Source organism: Metopolophium dirhodum, chromosome 8, assembly GCF_019925205.1.
Source record: "Metopolophium dirhodum isolate CAU chromosome 8, ASM1992520v1, whole genome shotgun sequence".
Lineage (NCBI taxonomy): Eukaryota > Metazoa > Arthropoda > Insecta > Hemiptera > Aphididae > Metopolophium > Metopolophium dirhodum.
This window is the reverse complement of record NC_083567.1, coordinates 18,638,582-18,658,084: the sequence shown is the minus strand read 5'-3', so window position 1 is coordinate 18,658,084 and position 19,503 is coordinate 18,638,582. Positions and strand designations below refer to the sequence as shown.

Sequence of the window (19,503 nt, the reverse complement as noted above, 5' to 3'; positions counted from 1 at the left end):
GATTATATGAAATATCTATTTAAACTATGTGTGGTGAAAATTGTAAAATATAATTATTTATTGGTCGTGGTGGAAAATATCTAAATTAATTTTTGGACGTGTCGTATAATATTATAAAAACGTTTTTTTTTTTTTTTTTGTCATTATTTTCGGTGAAAATTACATTCACCCCTATATACGATAGCTAAATACTTTTTAGCAATTGGGTAAATAATATCATAACATAATACCTGTATAATATTTATAATAATATATATTTAGGTTTCTTTGTTAGTATTTATACGATTCTTGTAGGAATTCATTTCACCAACTAACGTGAGGTTTTATACCATATATATTATATATAATATATTATATTGTTTTAAATTGATTAGTTTAGTTTATCTTCAGCCGTTTGACATTATTTTATGAATCATAGATATAATTATCGAGTGGGCTATTTGGGACCTTTTGAGTCGCTAACGAACGGTTCACAAAACAAAATATTTTTCATCATTATTAAATAATTAATTAAAATAATTTTTTAAATGTAAATGTATCAATTTTTTTTTTAACTTTTGAACTGTGGAATTAGTTTGGATTTTCGTTCTTGAACTGATTTTATGCGCAGTAGTTGTATAAATGTATAATGTATCTTAAACATTTTTGCCTTAACAAATACACAATATTTTAATTAACATAACTATTAATTAAGAATATTATACCGACTAATACATGTGGTGGAAATTTATTATTATTATCATTATTACGAAGTAAAACTTTTGACTGAATATTACTTTTACATTAAATATTATGAGATTTCTTGATGTGTAACGCATCATGTCACGCCATCAGTCTTCCGAAACGATATGTTATACATAAAAGAAAGTTAACACTCACTAGATCTCAGTTTCTATTCGGCGTCATAATGATGACAACGTCAAACATTTATTTTCAAAATTCATATAATAATAACTATATCCTGCACATTATATTATCATGATATATGTGACATTTTTTGCGATCGGTTTGGAACATTGAAATTTAATACGTTACGTAAAAAACATTGCTTCACTTATGTACAGTATTATTGTTATAATCACGTCCGATATTGTTTTCATATCGTTGTTATTTTATTGAGTTTCAGGGGCATATTATAGAGTGGGCGCGGGTGGTTCACACTGCCTCTCACTCGGTTGATTTTTTTGTTGGAAGTACCTATAATACAATGTGGGTACTTGTGTCTTGTATAATATAATATTATTATGATGGTAATAAAATTGTAAAATTAAATAAATTTAAAAAAACTAGTTTTTTTTCGGGATATTTTTTACTGTGCACTAATGTCGAAACCCTGTAATTACTACTGGACATAGATTTTTATGGATAAATAGATCGTACACGTTGTCGATATCGCACCGCCGCGCTGTCGAGTCTACGCGTCCACAGGGAATAATAATACAAATAATAATATTATACTGCATATAGGGTGATTCGATATTTGCAATAATATTATTAGAACGATAACAATTTTATTTGATAACAATATATTGCCGCACGGTCGACGTTCGATCGGTCCTATATGCGCACGCCGTTAAAACGGGAAAACAGGAAAATGAATTTAATAAACCGACACGGCGCGGTGGTTGTACCCGAGACTGTAACACTAAATCTCGGAAAACAAAGGGTTTGTACACCGGTGGTATCATAACTCAATCGTATGTGCATATTATAATTTCCATCGAAAGCTTGTGTGAACTTATTTAACGACGTTTTACGAAGCCGTTCGATGTTCGCATTAAAACGTGTCGCCTCGCTCGTACGCCTAATATACAATACAATAATAATACGGCGTAAGCGACACGGCCGGCGCCCCAGGTCATAAATAATGGAACCATATTTTATGATTGTACACAGGGTGTAACGGGAAGACCAGACAAATTATTATAAATAACTGTTGTTCTAATCAATATTTTGTTTTTGTTTTTTTTATCATTTATAGATGATCGCTCTACGCACGTACCTACAACGTTTTTTATTTTTTAATATTATAAATAAAAAAAATTTAAATCCGATATTTGAATCCGAAATGTTGAAAGTAAAAACATTTATTCAAGTCATGAAGTTAAACTTTTATATTATTTTTTTTGTAATAAAATATACTATAATGTAATAAAATGTACTCGTTAAAATCTAAATATTTTTTTTAAAAAGTTATTACTTTTAAAATTAATGAGTCTTACCTACATCAAATGTTTGACATTTTAAAAAATCATAAAAATAAACCGCTTGTTTTAGATAAATGTTTTTACAGTCAAAAGTTTTCTAAAAACCAGATTTATAAATTTGCCGTTTTCAATATAAAAATACAAAAATAATATTGTTTTAACCATACGATAGCGAGCAAGTGAATAAATTATATATAAACAAATATCGATTATAGAACAAAAGTTATTTCATTTGTCAGATCTTCCTGTTACACCCTATATACACAGCCGAGATACGTACATTATAATAGTGAGAAAATATACCTATAAGGGAATATGTGTGCACGAGATAAAAATAATGCGGAAATGTTCTATCGTTATTTAATATCAAAAAAACAATAACGGCACAGTAGAATCCGCTTATAACGATCTTCAAGGGACCCAGAGAATCGGATATAATATAGTTATATCCAAACTTCCTGCAGATGACAAAAACATGTAGGTACTGCACGTGAGATATAAATCCGACCAAGTACATGGCTGGGAATCATCGTTGCAGTATCCGGAATATTGTTATATACGCCATCGTAATAAGCGGATGTATTATATTATCATCACGTAACATAGGTGGGTATATACAAACAGTATAATATATTATTTCCTCGATCCAAGTGCATCGACATGCCGATATTGCAGCTGGAGAGGAGCTGGTTTGTTATAAGACAAATTTTTTTGCGTCACAACTTGTCATTTCAACACACGTGCCGAGATCGATGTGTATGTAATAGTATTGTATTTGTTCGAATATTTTCCAAAAATACCTTAGTCGTTATCATTGGAATCGCTATTGTTGTTTGACGTTTTTTTTACGGCTAGAAGAATCGTCGTCCAACTTATTATAAAAGGTAATTTTTTTTCGTATTTTAGATTCCGAGCGGAGCAATGAATGTATTGATTTTATAATGATATTATTTTTTGTCTGTCATCATTTTAAAATCAGAGCAAGATTGAGATAAGCAGATGCTTCGATGTTCAACTTTGAGGGTGGTTTCTGATAGAAAATCTCATCTAGTGGTTATACATTTTGATAAAAATATTAACTGTGGGTGCTTGAAACTTTTACGTATGCGTATGTTATATACACAATGTCATTTTCAAAACATTTTGATTAATTTTAAGCAATTGCCTATATTTTATACTACGAACCTGTTCACATCATTCTAAGGTATATTGACTCAAAGGTAATAAAAATAATATACCTAATACATTCAATGTTTTCGGTAAAATTAATATTCGTCCTACCATATTACCAATAATAAAATAACTAAAAAATAATGGCAAAGAAAAAAAATAGATAGCAAAATAAAATATTAATCATAAAATATACTTGGCTGACAAACCGTCTTCACTCAGAATCGTTTTTAGTATGAAATGATTTACCATAGAATTCAAATGCAACACATATGTACATTACAATGGCTTACTTAATGACGACTTACAATCGACACCTATATAATTGTACAGCAGAGGGGTTACCGACGTTCCCTCTTTTTTTACTTATTATTTTGTTCAGTATGCCATTTGCGTGAAGTATGAAAAAAATCACAAATTATGTGAATTTTGCGCTCGACGATGTATAAGTATTTTGATGGATCTTATAAACCTGAGATCGTACAAGAAAAAAAATATTCAGATACCAATAATCATACACCACAGCACAGTTATTTCAACACGTCATCCGAAAAGCAACTCTGGATTCAAGTTCCACCCCTTGATTGTATTATGGAATACAATCAAAGATACTTCATTTTCGTTTTTATTTTTTAAATACCTAGTCGATGGTCCGTCACTTTAGCTTTTTATGGCGCTTTTTAGGGTCAATGGGGTCGATTTAGAAAAGGACGGTGTTATCAGAGAAGCAACTGTTGATGGTCCAAAGGAGTCCCTTCATATCTGTCCACTGATATTTGAAGAAATTTAACATGTTGTAACTATACAATATACATACGTATATTATACATAATAAATACAATACATTTAAAGATTCCTTTCACTGCTGAATTATTTTTTTCCATTATATGAATGAATTTTATATCGAATAGAACAATGTTGCTTAGTTTATTACATTTTCGGGAGTATGGGGGTTAAAATCACCAAATTAAGTGCGATGGAATTTTTGAATGTAGGATAAGGACGAGATTGGATGTGTATTACACGAGGTAGGGGCGTACTGGTAATAAAAATTGGCTCTGGGGAAACAGAAAATTCGGCACAATTTTGAGCTAATAAAGAAATATTTATAAGTTATCGGCCCAAATTGTTTTCAAGCAGTCCAAATTTGTGCAAGCCACCCTAACTAGTCCCTGATACGAGAGACATGATACTTATATTTATATCTTTATAATTATCTTTATGATTTGAGCCTCAACAGTTATTAGATAAATATCCATTACACTCTATACAGTATACAATTTTTTTTAATTTTTTTTTATTAGAAATAAGGCTTCAACATTACCGGCCTAGTGTAAAAGAGATAAAAGTAAAGTTAGAGGAAAAAAAAATAAATTAATTACAAATTGTATTGGTCTTAAAAATACGGAGCAAGATTTGTACAATGTTAAAATTTATTTTTGAGGTTAATATTGGTTTGAAATGTAATAATTTTAGTGATATTTTTTTCATTTAGTGCTTCTTCCATATTCAGTGGTATTCCCAGGTGGTTTCTTATGTAACGGTATTTTGAGAAATCTAATATGATGTGTTGGACAGTGAGATCAGCGTGGCATTCATCACAAGTAGGTGGGGGACTTTTGTTGATGAGATAGGAGTGAGTTGGGAATGAGTGTCCGATTTTGCATCTTGTGATTGCGACTTCCTGTCGTCTGTTAAGGTGATAAGGTGGGCTCCATTTCTTTGTATCTTTTTTTGTTATTTTAAGTTTATTGGTGGAAGAAACAGTATCCCAAAAATGTTGCCATTTAGAATATATTTTGAGTTTGATGGATGATTGGATGTCATTGGTCGGTAGATCGGAAATTGTTGGGTGGTGGATAATAATTCTGGTAGCAAGGTTAGCTGCTTTGGCAGTATATTTCGTTGCCAGTTATTCCCATGTGTGACGGCACCCACATAAGTTCGATTTTTTTGAGGTTGATTTCAGTATTTTTTGGATATCTTGCGTGATTTCGTTTGGAGGGCTGTTGGAGCGCTAAATGAATCGCTTAAAATTAAAGTGTGGTTTGAGGTGATCTTCTTGGCTAATATGGTTGCTTCATAAATGGCTTGAGTTTCAGCTGAGAATATACTGGTTTCAGGTGGAAGTTTGTGAAGGAGTGTGATGTTGTTTTGGGAGATTGCAAAACCGACACCATGAGTGGATTTTGATGCATCCGTATATATTTTGGTGAAGTATGGGTCTTGGACTTGTATAATTTCATACAATTTTGAGGTGATAATGTTAGGATTTGTGTCGTGTTTGCTTCGTTGTAGAAGTTCGGTATTGATATTTTGATTTGCCAAAGCCAAGTGGGGTGGTTTGAACATGTGATTTTGTTTTTGACAGATGTGTGTATCTTGAGGTTATTTATTAGTTTGAAGAAGATGTCGTGTATGGGTGGTGAATAATTTTTTATTGGCAACGTTCTATTTGTTGGTTGAATGTGGTTTGGAGTGCTTTTTCTTTTAATTCCGTAATTTGGGAGCTCTTTTTATCTGAGTAGATTGAGGGGGAGTTCTCCAGCATAGCATGGAATGCTGACAGTAGGGCTGGTTCTGAAGGCTTCCATCGAGAGATTATTAGTTATTTAGGTACATATTAAGTTTATTTTTTCAATAATCCATTTTAGTTAAATATATAATTTTGAGGGTTTTAAAAAAAAAAATTGAGATCTTGTCAGTAGAAGTTATAGTGGAATACGACATACTTGGATGTTGTGGATTACTTCAAATAAAATTGTAATTAAAGCGATAAGAATAAGATTCGTGACGCATGGATTTATGTCTGCAAACAACAAAAACAATTTAGTTGCAAGTTGTATGATATCGGAGTTCACGAATTAAAAATACAAAAATTATATGGCTTTTTTTGTACTGCTTATTTTTGACTGTTGTGTCTTATTACACTGTATTTCGTACAGTTCACAATTGATGTTGAACACTGTATCTGTATTTTGGTTATGAGTATAGCAGGAATGAAACGTTATTTGTTAACGTGAAAGTTGGCTAAAAGTTAGCCGTCAGTTTAAGTTAGGAGAGCCGTGAAGAACGTGTAAAATTTAGAATTTAAAAATACTGTTTTCCAAACGTGTACCCACCTAAATAGTATAATATTATGAGAACTGCACAAAATCTAGGATACGTAACTATATAATATGTCACGGCGGAGTCTGCAGTAGGGATTTAAACGTAATATTATGCGTAACGCGAATGTTAAGCGGAGCTTAAAAATGTAATTAATTTTTGTTCTCGATAGATTTATCGACATAATATTATGTAGAAAATAATATAACACGTCGACGAAATTCATGACGGCTTCGTGGATAATATATAGGTACCGCCGTGAGACATCTGAGATGATTTTATCATCTACAAGAAGAGATTATAATAATTGTAATGCAATTATTTTAGTACCTATACACAACACTACTGCGTCTAGGCCAAACGAGACATATTGCAGCAGGGTTGTCCACAAAATCGTCATCTCTTTGATGTGACGGCTCCCTATCGTTCTTTTTTGAGAATGTTTCCGGACCAGATGTCGGTCTATTATAGTAGACGATTACGAATACGACGAATCCGTCGGCCAAACCCAGGGGGGGGGGGGCGGAATCAACCCTTTGCGTGTTGCCGTTGGCGCGTTGTTCGACCTTTGAAGTTACCACCAACCGTTCTGAAACTTCGAGGGCCGAATATTATATATTATAACGCCGCTCGTGCGGTGTGTGGCGTTCGTTGTTGGCAAATGATGATATATATTTATTTTTCGACGTTTTACTTTCGATTGTCAAAAGGGACGAGTGACGACAACACTGCCAATGACGGCAACGACTATACCCTCGTCGGGCCGACCGCATCACGCGATACGATTGTCAGCCGCGGACGATGATATATTTAATAATAATAATAATAATATTATGTGTTTGACCGTTCTGTATAATAATCCAATAATATAAGCGCACCGTTATTCGTTATTACAGCTATATAGTGTTATATTAATATGGAGAACGGGTACAGCTGCTTTTACGAACTATCGCGATATATAAATAATACAACGACAATATGTGTGTACGTACGAGGGGGTGAGGGGGTGCTGGTTAGGCATTGACCATATTATATTGCGATCGCATACTGATAAGGTGCGCGTTTTGAAATAGTTTATCTAGTATATCTGTCTACTGCCCACAATCTATTTTGCGGAAGGATATTTCCAATTTTAACACAGCGATATGCGAAATTTACGATTTACGGGTGTAACCACTTTGATAGGTACTATGCGTAGGTAGATAATAATAATAACTGTATTGGTTCGATATAACTACAAAATGTATAATATCGTATGTCGTGTAATGTACACAAATAATGTGACTTCCACATACCAAACATATTAATATTATAATATAATATAATATAATATCATATTTTATAGGGAGAAAAGTTTTATTATTTTAGTTACCCATACGAAAAATCAAAATATCATAAAAACAGGTTACAGTTATAAAAATAATCATGAATATGATAAACAATAAATATCGAGTGATTCCTTTTTACTGGAAAATATATGATTATATTTTATGTTTCAATAATTATAATAATATATTATGCTTATAAGTGGTATATAATAATATAATATAGTTGTTTAGGTGGTAATTCGTGATACGCGTACAAACTAAAATACAATAGTTGAGGTATAGTATGGTAACAATTATATTAACTAAATAGGTAGTAAAAAAAATCGTTTTTAGTTTCATAAAACAGCTGTAAGGTTTAAAATAACAAATTCTTACAACTAATATTATATCAAACGCTATACTGACTTAAACAAACGTTTATGGTGAATTATAACAATATTTAATTTGTTCTTTGTAGTATAGTAAAATATTTGAATATATATTTTTATGATGCTATTAAAATTATTTCATTACATTTTCCGTGTGAAATTCGGCACGTTGCAAGTGTGAAACATTTTTATGGCATCGAACTCAGTGGAAAATTATACGCAAAAATCATACTCATGTTTTTAATTCAATATTCTGAAGCCACATATTTTTTGTTCATGTCGGTGAACAAAATACCTAGTTAATTATTTTATTAAAATGTAATGTGAAATAATATTAATTTTAATAATAATAATGCGCCACAATATAGTTTAGGGTTATGTCCTATCACTCATCGTCTGGAAATAGTTATAAAGTTTTAAACAAAATTAAAATTAAAATTATTGGTATTTATTTAGTATTTCATATTTATACGCATTGAATTGTTCAGTAAATTATGCTGCTTCAGAATTGAAAACAAAAGACGTATGGGCCGACATTTAAAAATAAAATCGCTAAAACAAAAATTATAAAAAATAATTTCCTAAACTAAGTAATACGCATTACCTTCTGTAGTTCCCTCTCTTATACGATACCATGAATACAAAACACAATAGAAGACTTCTTGAAATTATTGTTCTCATGTGAATTGATAAATCCATTTGATTTCGTTATGCGTATTGAATAAGAAAATCAATTGCATCTCTGTTCCTAAACTAAAATAACATTATATGCGTACTGAAACCTATACTTAAGACCTAACTTTTAACAATATATATAATATTATTATATGCAATCTTCTTGAAATGTACAAATAAAACTATACATATAAATTACTATTCACATATTATTATATAATACCATTGAGAATTTACTGTACAACATAATATATAATCAATAGAAATACTCTATGTATGCGATTTAAAATCAAACAAGAACAATAGAAATCTAAAATTGAATACCTACAGGTTACCTATAGGTAAAAGTTTATTGTTTAGATAGGGTGATATTATGTAGGAATTCACCACGACATATCAATTATTAAAACGATAGCTGATAACATTATGGTGAAGCCACTTTGTGAAGAAACTTAAACAAAACACTATCAGACATCGATTGTGTTTGCGTTTAAATAATACAAATAATGATTCTAAATTATTTGAAAACAAATTAATAATTTAATAGGCATTATATTATATCCGAAACAAAATAAAAATATACTATTCTGTTATACATACTTTGCGTTTAGATACACATAGTGTATAATACTCAATTAATTTGGATGATTTAAATTATTTAAAACCAACAACTATAAAATGTTCTTTTTAGATATTTAATAAGTGTTATGCTGAAATACACGATGACTGACGTTTGGCATTATAATAAGTAACATAATATTTATATTAATTTTTTTCTAATTTTATAAACAACTTTTTTTTATTTATAAAACAATATAATATTTACAATATATACAAAACATGGTATAATAAGTAAGTCTGATGAAAAAATTGACATTGGCATTTAGGTAAGAATAGAAAGGCTCCCAGCGGTGCCACCTGATAAGTTTAATATATAATATATTTTAAAACAATAATAGAATACAATACAAATATTAATAAATTTAGTTAAAGTTCATACAATTTTAAGCTTGAAAATATATGTTATTAATCATTTTTTAATAAAATTTAAATTATACAAACTAATAGTTATTCAAATTTTAAAAGATTGAAAGCAATTGCATTATTAAAAAAAAAAACGTGCAAGTATATTAATTAGTTAAAATGGATAGGTCAATTTGTAGGTAATAAGATACATCAGAAAAATATATTAATCAGTTCTAATTAATTTTGAATTTATATATTATATTTAAAGACAATTTAATTGTATTTTTAGAATTATAAATTATTATTTATTTTGTCTAGTGTTATAAATACATCACAATAATTAAAGTTATAGCAACTGAGAAATAAACCATAAAATGGAGATCAATAAATGTATACGACTGCTAAAAAACCTAATACAATTCGTAAGTATATTTTATTTGACTATTTTTTTTACAAGACCGTACAAACAGTTAATGGTCAGGGAATGTCAAGTTAGAACCTAATGTTTATATTTAATATATTCCATTATTATAAATTAACATACCCGACTGTTAATCAAAAACTATCGATGGTAGTCAGTTTTTGTTAAATTACATTGAAAATAGAGTTTTAATATTATCACAAAAAAAAGTATTTGAACTGTTAGCTGAATCTGAACATTGGTTTACTGATAGAACATTTAAATCACCCTCTCCTCTATTTCATAAAATAGTCACTACCCATGTGTCAAAAAAAAACTAAATATTACTGTAATTTTCGTTAAAATGGCACACACAATTCGGAGCTCACACAAAAAGTTATTTCCGGGAATCAAAGATCAACATATTAATTAAATTAATTTGAATATGAAAACCACAATGACAGTTTTTTTGCACTAATTTGCATTAGAAATTTGAAATTTACATCTACGTTGGCTCATTAGGTGATCAATGGCTTTGATTCCGGAAAATGACGTCACTGGTGCTTTTCAAATACTATACAACAACATATTTATCTCAATAATGAAGATATTTATCAATCACTGTCCTCCAATCGTAAGTTGGAAGACATTTGGATCGGTCGACCAAATAGAAGAAAATAGAGAAACCTTAGATTTATGATTAAATTATGAAACTATAATACCTATACTTTACCGCAACTCAGAATGGTATGCCAAGAACAAAATATAATTATACTGAAAGGTGGATAGGGGTTTTAATACACATCAGTTGGTTCATGCCTTCCAGCTCTTTGGAAGTTTATCAAAGCTATTATAAAAAGAACAAATATTGGATGTGAAATTAAAATAAAACAGTATATACCTAGTGGGTGCGCTGTTATACCAGCCGGTTAGCCCCCCCCCCTCCCCCCCAGCGTACGCCACTGCTTATACCTAAAGACATTGTCAAAAAAATATTTCGTATAATCACCGATTTTATGTTTCACGCGGTTTATATTTTTTCTCTGCCTATGACTTTCCTCGATTGTCACGACTGTCAGTTGTCGACCACTTTATGTATAATATAGGTACGTTTTAAAATGTGTACCTATGTAATATTTTTTCTATAAACAGTTTTACATTTTACTGTGTGTGCATCGGTAAAAAGTAAATAGTTTCAATACGTTTACGATTCATGCTGCACAAATATCACGCATGTATACGACGTTATTGCTATTACATAATTTATAAGTGATTCTGTGCAACGATTCCCGTGCAGCAGACATATTGCATGTATATATAATATAATATATTCAACGCAATAACCCTCATCAATTCGTACACATTATAGTGTAATATGCGTACCAATATATTAACCTAGTATACCGTAACATAATGTACGTGTATTATATAGATCCTACTTGTACACGATGCACGCTGATATAATGGTGAAGTGCATATGCGTCACATGTCTGCGAATACAATACAATGACGTTCAATATGATGAACATACGCGTACTACAGCCAAGTAGTTTCCAATTACGAATGCTTTCTGTTTCCGTACTGTTTAATGATAATAATAATATGTCCGAGTGTGTTTGAACACGTCCACAAGTGCAGCAACGACGGTAAATTATGGTAATACCACTGGTAAATGGTATAATATTAAACACTATTATGACAATGTATTGTACTCATTACACTATAAATTGATAATAATATAATATACATAATACATTTCAATATTTCGTAATAGTCGACTGGGTAAAATCAGTTGATAATGATGCTAATATACGGTAATAATGGAATTGCACGTCTCTTATATTATATTCGTCCCCATTTCAACCGTAAACACTGACAAAAAAATTGACAAGTTAAAAATCTTTAAAAAAAGACGCACTCACATTGTTGTAAAATAGTTTCTATGCATAATATTCGTATTATAATAATTATGAGTGGGTAGATTAAAGCTTTATATAAAATATATTAACTATATTATTTTCATACTAAGATCATATTATATATTATGTATATTTAATGTTTGTAGGAAATAATATAAATAATGTCACAATATAGACGGTATCGTTTGATTTTTCTATTTATGAACATAATTACTAAATGTCTAGACGGTCAAATGTAAATAATGGTATTTCATTTCACCATATATAATCATTATTTGCATTATAAGAAAGAAAATAAATTTGTACAAACCTACAACGGTATACCTGCTATTGTTCGTAAATAAAATTGTATCACCAGAAAAACGTCAATGTGTAATTCTCGAAAAAAAATTACATATAAGTGGGTACTACAATTGTTAAAAACAAAAAATACTATCTAATATAATATATAGGTATAATAAAAGGAAATTTATTATTACTGCTTATATCCCAGTTTATGATTTTCAGTGATCAAATACGATGTTTGTTTGTAGAGAGTCATAGTTATTTTATTATATAACAGTTTTACAATAGCTATTTTTAAACCGTACGGTTTACATCTTTCTCATAAATATGATTGATTTAATTTAATATTTTTTGAATTACTAACATAAGTAAAGTCTGATAACAGTTAGCAATAGCTAAAACCAAACTGTCAATTTTGTGTTTCATTTGTTGAATACAGAATAAATATTATAGAATTTTGTTTTTAATAATAAGACGTTGTTATAACTGTCAATATTTTTTTTTCTGAGGCTTGAATATCTTGCTTAAATATACATTAATATTATTTTTGATTGAAAATGTGATTATTTTATTTTTTATGTATGTATAGATACAATTTTTTTTAGGCAACTTAAGATACTCAAAATATAAGTTGTACGACTTTAGTAATTATTGTTAATTTTAGTTTTATATTACCATATTATATTGCATTATTTAACTACACAATTTTTTCACATAATGCTATATTATATAAATAAATAAAATAAAATATATATTTACTTATATTATATTATTAATATTATAGTTAGCTATGTGATAAATGTATACTACAAATTTTAACTATTTAATTTATAAGAACTATTTAATGTATTTATATTTCAAATTGTGAACTCATGGGCCGCCACACGAACATGTTCAGTGGGGCCCATTATCTTCTTGAAGAATAAATTAAAATAAAATAAATAAAATAAGTGCTTTACCAAATTTAGATAATGTTTAATTCTTTTTTAGCAAAAAAACATTTTATTATTTGACGATTCTACAGGGAAATTACATAGAAAACTAAACAATATTTTCCACCAAGTATAATCGTGATTATGCATCAATTGAAAATGCCACGATAATTGTAGTAAAAATATCTTTAAGATCGTATTAAAGTCTCTATTAATTAATCCGTTGTCAATATTCGTAGCACAATTGTCACCAATAACGCAGAAATCATACAGACATAATAATAGTATCGGACTGTCAGTGGGTGCAAGCAAATTAAACTTTTTACGTTAGATGTCAGTATTTAAAAAAAAAAAATGTAAAAAGAAACAACTAAATATCTAATCTCTATAATATTGGCTTGGAAATGATTTAATTAGGTACCTAACGAAGTGCATAACTTTATAGTTTGTGTAGTGTATTTACACAAGTAATCGAATTGAGATGCTTATTGCCTATTATATACTGTTGTTATTGGATTTGGCCATGTGATACCGTCTCGTGTGAATGAGAGCATAATAATATTATAACGTTTAATTATTTAAACTATGTATGCGCTATCTGAATTACGACGAATGTTATACGGCGGAATATGATATTATATAATAGCGAAAACACGAATTACAACCATCACAATACCAGCTACCGTGTATCTTGTGCAGAGGGACTTATCGTGAAAATGTTATGATTAAAACGAAATGGATGAATATACCACTGGGCCATCTAATATACAGGCACTAATATAATAGTAAGATATGCCAAGATCGTATAAAGTTATGGAGTGTAACGCACACAAACAGACAAAATAAAATAAAGCTATACTCTGTATAATAAACACAGTGTACACCGCTATATTATGCTGCACCACTACTGCAGTCTCCTCTACTAAGAAGACAAAATTATCTGTTTATTTTATTCGTTGCATTGTCATATTCAACAATAATCTGCCAGATATAACTGTGCGATTGGAATTGTTAGCCAAATTAATAATTCAAGTGCCATAAATAATAAAATAAAAATATAGTAGATAATAGTATTATAGTATATTATACATAGTACACGGTACGATAAACTGTACATTATACCTATACCGGTTTACTAGGTACTTACGTCGTATTACGTTGTAAATTGTAATACAGTAAAATGTCCTTATAATGGACGCCCTTAAGACGGAAATCTCGTCACAACGAAAAATAACAACAGTCCCGCATAACCTATGTCCTGTATATTTTAGCCTCCTCGTGACGGAAACTCCTTCATAACGGAAATGTGATTTTTCAAAAATCAGTTGGTACCGAGCGTTTCCGTTATAAAGATGTTTTACTGTACATATATTTTGTACGTCGATAAACCATTAATTTTACTCGTATAGGGTTTTCGCTTACTTTTCAAGTTGTTATTAAATTTTGATTGTTAGAAATGGTTTTTAATTTAGTCAACATTGTGGGTCTGCAATATTAATATTATATTAGCCAAACATGGAACAGGGTATGTACAGTAAAACATAAGTGTGACATTTTTATATAATTCACGACACCATTTTAATCTATGTTTTTTTTTTCATTTTTCTTTTATATTGTCTGATTAAAGTCTGAAGAGAAAATTAGATTATATCTTTATTTTTTTTTTCTAAGTAGTTTTGAGTATACGATCATAAAACTGCTGAATAACAAAAAAATCGCCATTGTATACCATATTGTCATGTAAATATATATACATCGCCTGAAGTAGGTATTTTAAAATACTTCAAACTAAGTGCATACTTCAAAATACAACAGTATTAATTACTAAAATGAGTATTATTTTAAATTTTTATATTAAACATTTTATACTATTTAGTATTTACATTGAGTTAAATTAAAAAGCTGTAAAAAACATTAAATCACCACTCTTTTAAACCAATGTATTTAAGTGCATTTCAATTAAGAAGATGTCAGTGCACTATATTTTGTTCTCTCTCTGACCTATGTGCAACATAGGGAACATTTTGAAAGCTAGCAGAACCCTTAAAGCCATGAAAGCGATGTATATACTCGTTGCCTCATTGGCCTTTTAATGATATTTCGATTTTCTACGATATATTATAATATGATCATTTTCAAATGTTTATACATTAAATAATAAAATCATAACTCGCATAAAAAAAATTTTAAATCGAAAAGACCAACGCATCTACATACACGGTTAATATTTCCGGGCTTAAGTTTGATAATAGGTCAATCCATTATTATGTTGTTGGTAACAACACAAGGCGATGGCTGAATGCAAATTTAATATGTTGGTCAGAGAAGGAAAACAAATAATGGCCTCTCGAATATACGTTTTAGTATTATATTACTTAACTTTTAGTTTTAAATTTCGAATATGGTACACGCATTTTAGAATGGTTACAATTGTTACGTCTCTCAATAAATTATAACAATAGGATGTGATTTAAAAGCTTTACAAAACAAAAAAATTATTACGTAAATTATTTACTGACAGGACCCTCCTATTGGCTATTTGATTCTATACTAACAAATTATTGAGGCAACCAATATATAAAAATAATGAGCTACCATTGGTTAATGGTTACGTACATTATGTTTGGATATTTGTACCTATATTATGTAAAATAATTGGGTACTATTACGATAATAATATATCTAGGTATTGTATTGTCTTATTATATTCATGTTTCATAGTATAAAACAAGGCCGATAACAACAAATGAGATAATATCAAAAACAATATTATTACTATGCCGTAAACAATTTTCAAAACTGTTTGTACAATGTGCACCTTTTTACCGAGAAAAAAAAAAACAATATTACGATTTTTACAGTAGAACAAATACAATTTTCATAGCCGTTGTAATATGTTACGCGTCATGTACGATTAGGTGAAATTGTGTTTTCGTTTAATGTTACCATATTTTATAACCGGTGTTTTTACTAGGACAAAAAAAAACGAACATCACTATTTGTTGTAGCATTCTTCGTGTTATGACGGGTTTTTGTTTATTTTAATAGGTACCCCCAAATGGAAGACAATGAAAAAATATTTTTATCGGGCAATGTTCTGTTATGACTGGGTTTCAAGAAATAACTGCAATGCTTTAAGGATTTTAACTGAGTCACTTTTATTTTTAATTATCTCCATCGCATAAAACGAATTATATACGTTTTTGTTTACCGTAATAATGATTATTGGTAAACATTGTGAGTGATAATATAATTCAATATTATGAAATATGCAACTAAATAATATATTATTATGTGCGGTTTTTTATTCGCTGTTGTGCAGTAGGCGAATTGTATAACATAATATACCTAATACGTCATACAATATTAATACACTACATAAAAATATTATTATACGTAAATTTTTTTACATTCTATAAAATATCTATTTTATATTATTATGAAAACGAACTGACGTTTTTAATTTGTCGTTTGCAATTATGCATCAATTATTGCATAACGAGTTAAAACAAAATAAAAAAATCTTAAATTACATAAATATTATATTTATTTCTGTTTCACGCGTGTACATAATGACAATATTATTATCATCGTCGTTATATTATATAACCACGACGATTGGCGGTGATTCGCCCTCGATAAATATTTGCGCAAGTGAAATAATATTATTATCGGCTTAGATAATAATAATATGATATAGAGACGCGTAAAAGCAGTTCGGTTTGCGATCGTTTACCGTATGCGAGCGCTTTCATAATATTACGATATTTGCTATCGTCTATATACATTTCAAAAGCTCGTATAATAATAATATACTATTTTGGCCCAAATGTTTAAATACATAGCACTGTTAATAATATTAAACGTTGTGCGTGTGTGTATTGATTTCAGATGCACTCCGGGTAATGCCGGTAATAATATGCTCAGGGTAGACGACTGTGTGGTGTTAAGACGAGTATCCATGGGTGGTGGTGAAGAAAATCCAGAGCCACCAACTGAAGTAGGATGTCGTCGGACGAGCAATGGTTCGTATTATATTTTATATAATAATAATAATAATAATATATAATATTATATGAATGTGATTTATATTTAAAAAAAAAAAAAAATAATAATCCGATTTATGCATAAATCAAACCCCATGGTTAGGAACGTAGACGTTGTAACTTATGCCGTGTCGTAATTTCAATACAATCGGACATAACAATAGTGTTGATACAAAACGTTTAGCACTTACTATAGTAAAATCAATCGCATAATACGCTTAGGTATCACTAGAATTCGTGTTGAAAATAGTCAAACTAGACTAATTTAGTCTTTAAATTGGCTTCAAAGCTGTAAGTAATGAACAGTTAAGAAACACCTAAAAAAAAAAAAAAAACATAAACGCATATACTATGTATATTTTATGGTAGTATTAAAATATTACTGTTAAGCATAATATTTACTATCAAACGATCACATAGTGTGTAGCATTTAATTGTTGAAAACAATATAACATATAAACTCGTGAAACCAAACTATACAATATTATTATATAGTGTAAAAAGTTTGAAATTTGATTAACATTAAAAATCATTATTTTTACATCGGTTTTGATGCGGTAATTATAACATATTTTTCATAATTGCAAAATAACAATTTTAAATGTACAGATTACAAAAAAATTATAATATTATATGCTAATTATCGGTACTTATTCGTGAATTCCATATTTGACCACTCTTTGTCCCCACGCTTAAATTGTGATATTTAAAACTGAATTTACCCATCACAATATTTTTGTTTAAATTAAAAATAATTAATTATGTACTTTGATTATAATTTCAAGTATATTTATTAAATAAATAATTTCCATTATGCTGTATCCACTAAATCATATGTTTTATATTCATTTCAGTACTTAAAAACGAACTTTTGTTACATGAAGCTGTTATAAAAAATGACCCAGATGCCGTAAAAAGAGTAATCAAAGAACCATTAGATGTAAACTCCCGAAATAATGTGAGTATACCTTAATATTTGTTTAATATTAAGCATAAATGTGATGAAATATTATTATATTCATTATTCTTAAAAATAACGATGATTTATAATTCACGAGTTCTAACAATTTAAATAATATAATATTATTACATTTGATGAACAATATAATGGTACTAATCAGTTGCTAGAAATTAATTTTAAATAATATCTAATAATAATCGTGTTTGAAATACTGCAAATACTCATATTACAACACAATAAAAATGTTTTGCTAAAGCAAAATCTATAATACTATTAAGTATTTTGTGCCATTCTTAAAATATAGAACCCATAACTCTCTGCAGAATTATTAAAATGCTAATTTGTTTTGTCATCAGAAATTTGACAGAGTTATTAAAATAATACTTTTATTTATACTTAACAAAAATATTAAATATGAATCTAAATTTGATACGGCCTTAATCATATTCATATCCGATCCGTCAAAATTGTGCTAGTTTATGTCTTGTACGTTTTAAGGTGTAAATTCCTATTCACAAACATTAAGAACCCGTAGCCGTGAAAATAAAACATTTCCCAAATTTATATTAATGAACACAGCAGACGAAATTTTTAAAAATAACATTATTATTTATGGTATCTCCGAGACATTGAAAATGTAAACTGGAACGTGTTTGAAATACTTAAACATTAAAGCTTTAATTTCGGAATCCTTTTTTCTTTTTATATAATGTATAAAACGACTATCAATTAATCAACATATAATTTAAATTAACAAACTTCATTAAAACAAAATAAAAATGAACATTTTGTATAGAAATCCATCTAATAATATTACCGGCCGGCTTATACAAGAAACATTAATTTTTAAATTTGTTAGTACGTTTTGGTCATCTCATGGAGTAACAAAAATATATGCTATTTTTCTATTTATAATTGTTCAACTATTGAATGCGTCATATAATGTAAAATGTATGGTATTATCACTAATCCGATTGTCTTGTGTGAGTCAAGATATGTGTATAAGAATTAAGTTTGTATTAAATTATTAAACTAATACATACGAACTGCATTATAGCATAGAAACGTTTTCAATTATTTACCATCGTTTGAATTTCTAATGTCTATATTATATAGTTATGTTGTAAAAATAATGTAT

The 19,503-nt window shown here is 28.9% G+C and overlaps 1 protein-coding gene across 2 annotated transcripts in view; it reads left to right on the top strand.

Annotated features, from left to right (window-relative positions):
* Positions 1 to 19,503, top strand: part of LOC132950216 (ankyrin repeat and death domain-containing protein 1A-like) — a 101,117-nt gene that overhangs the window by 16,325 nt on the left and 65,289 nt on the right. For both annotated transcript variants that reach the window (XM_061021530.1, XM_061021531.1), the window contains exons 2-3: positions 17,250 to 17,383; positions 18,259 to 18,362. In XM_061021530.1, the coding sequence (XP_060877513.1) occupies positions 17,278 to 17,383; positions 18,259 to 18,362 (210 nt within the window). In that variant the 5' untranslated portion in view covers positions 17,250 to 17,277. The remainder of the gene's footprint in view (positions 1 to 17,249; positions 17,384 to 18,258; positions 18,363 to 19,503) is intronic.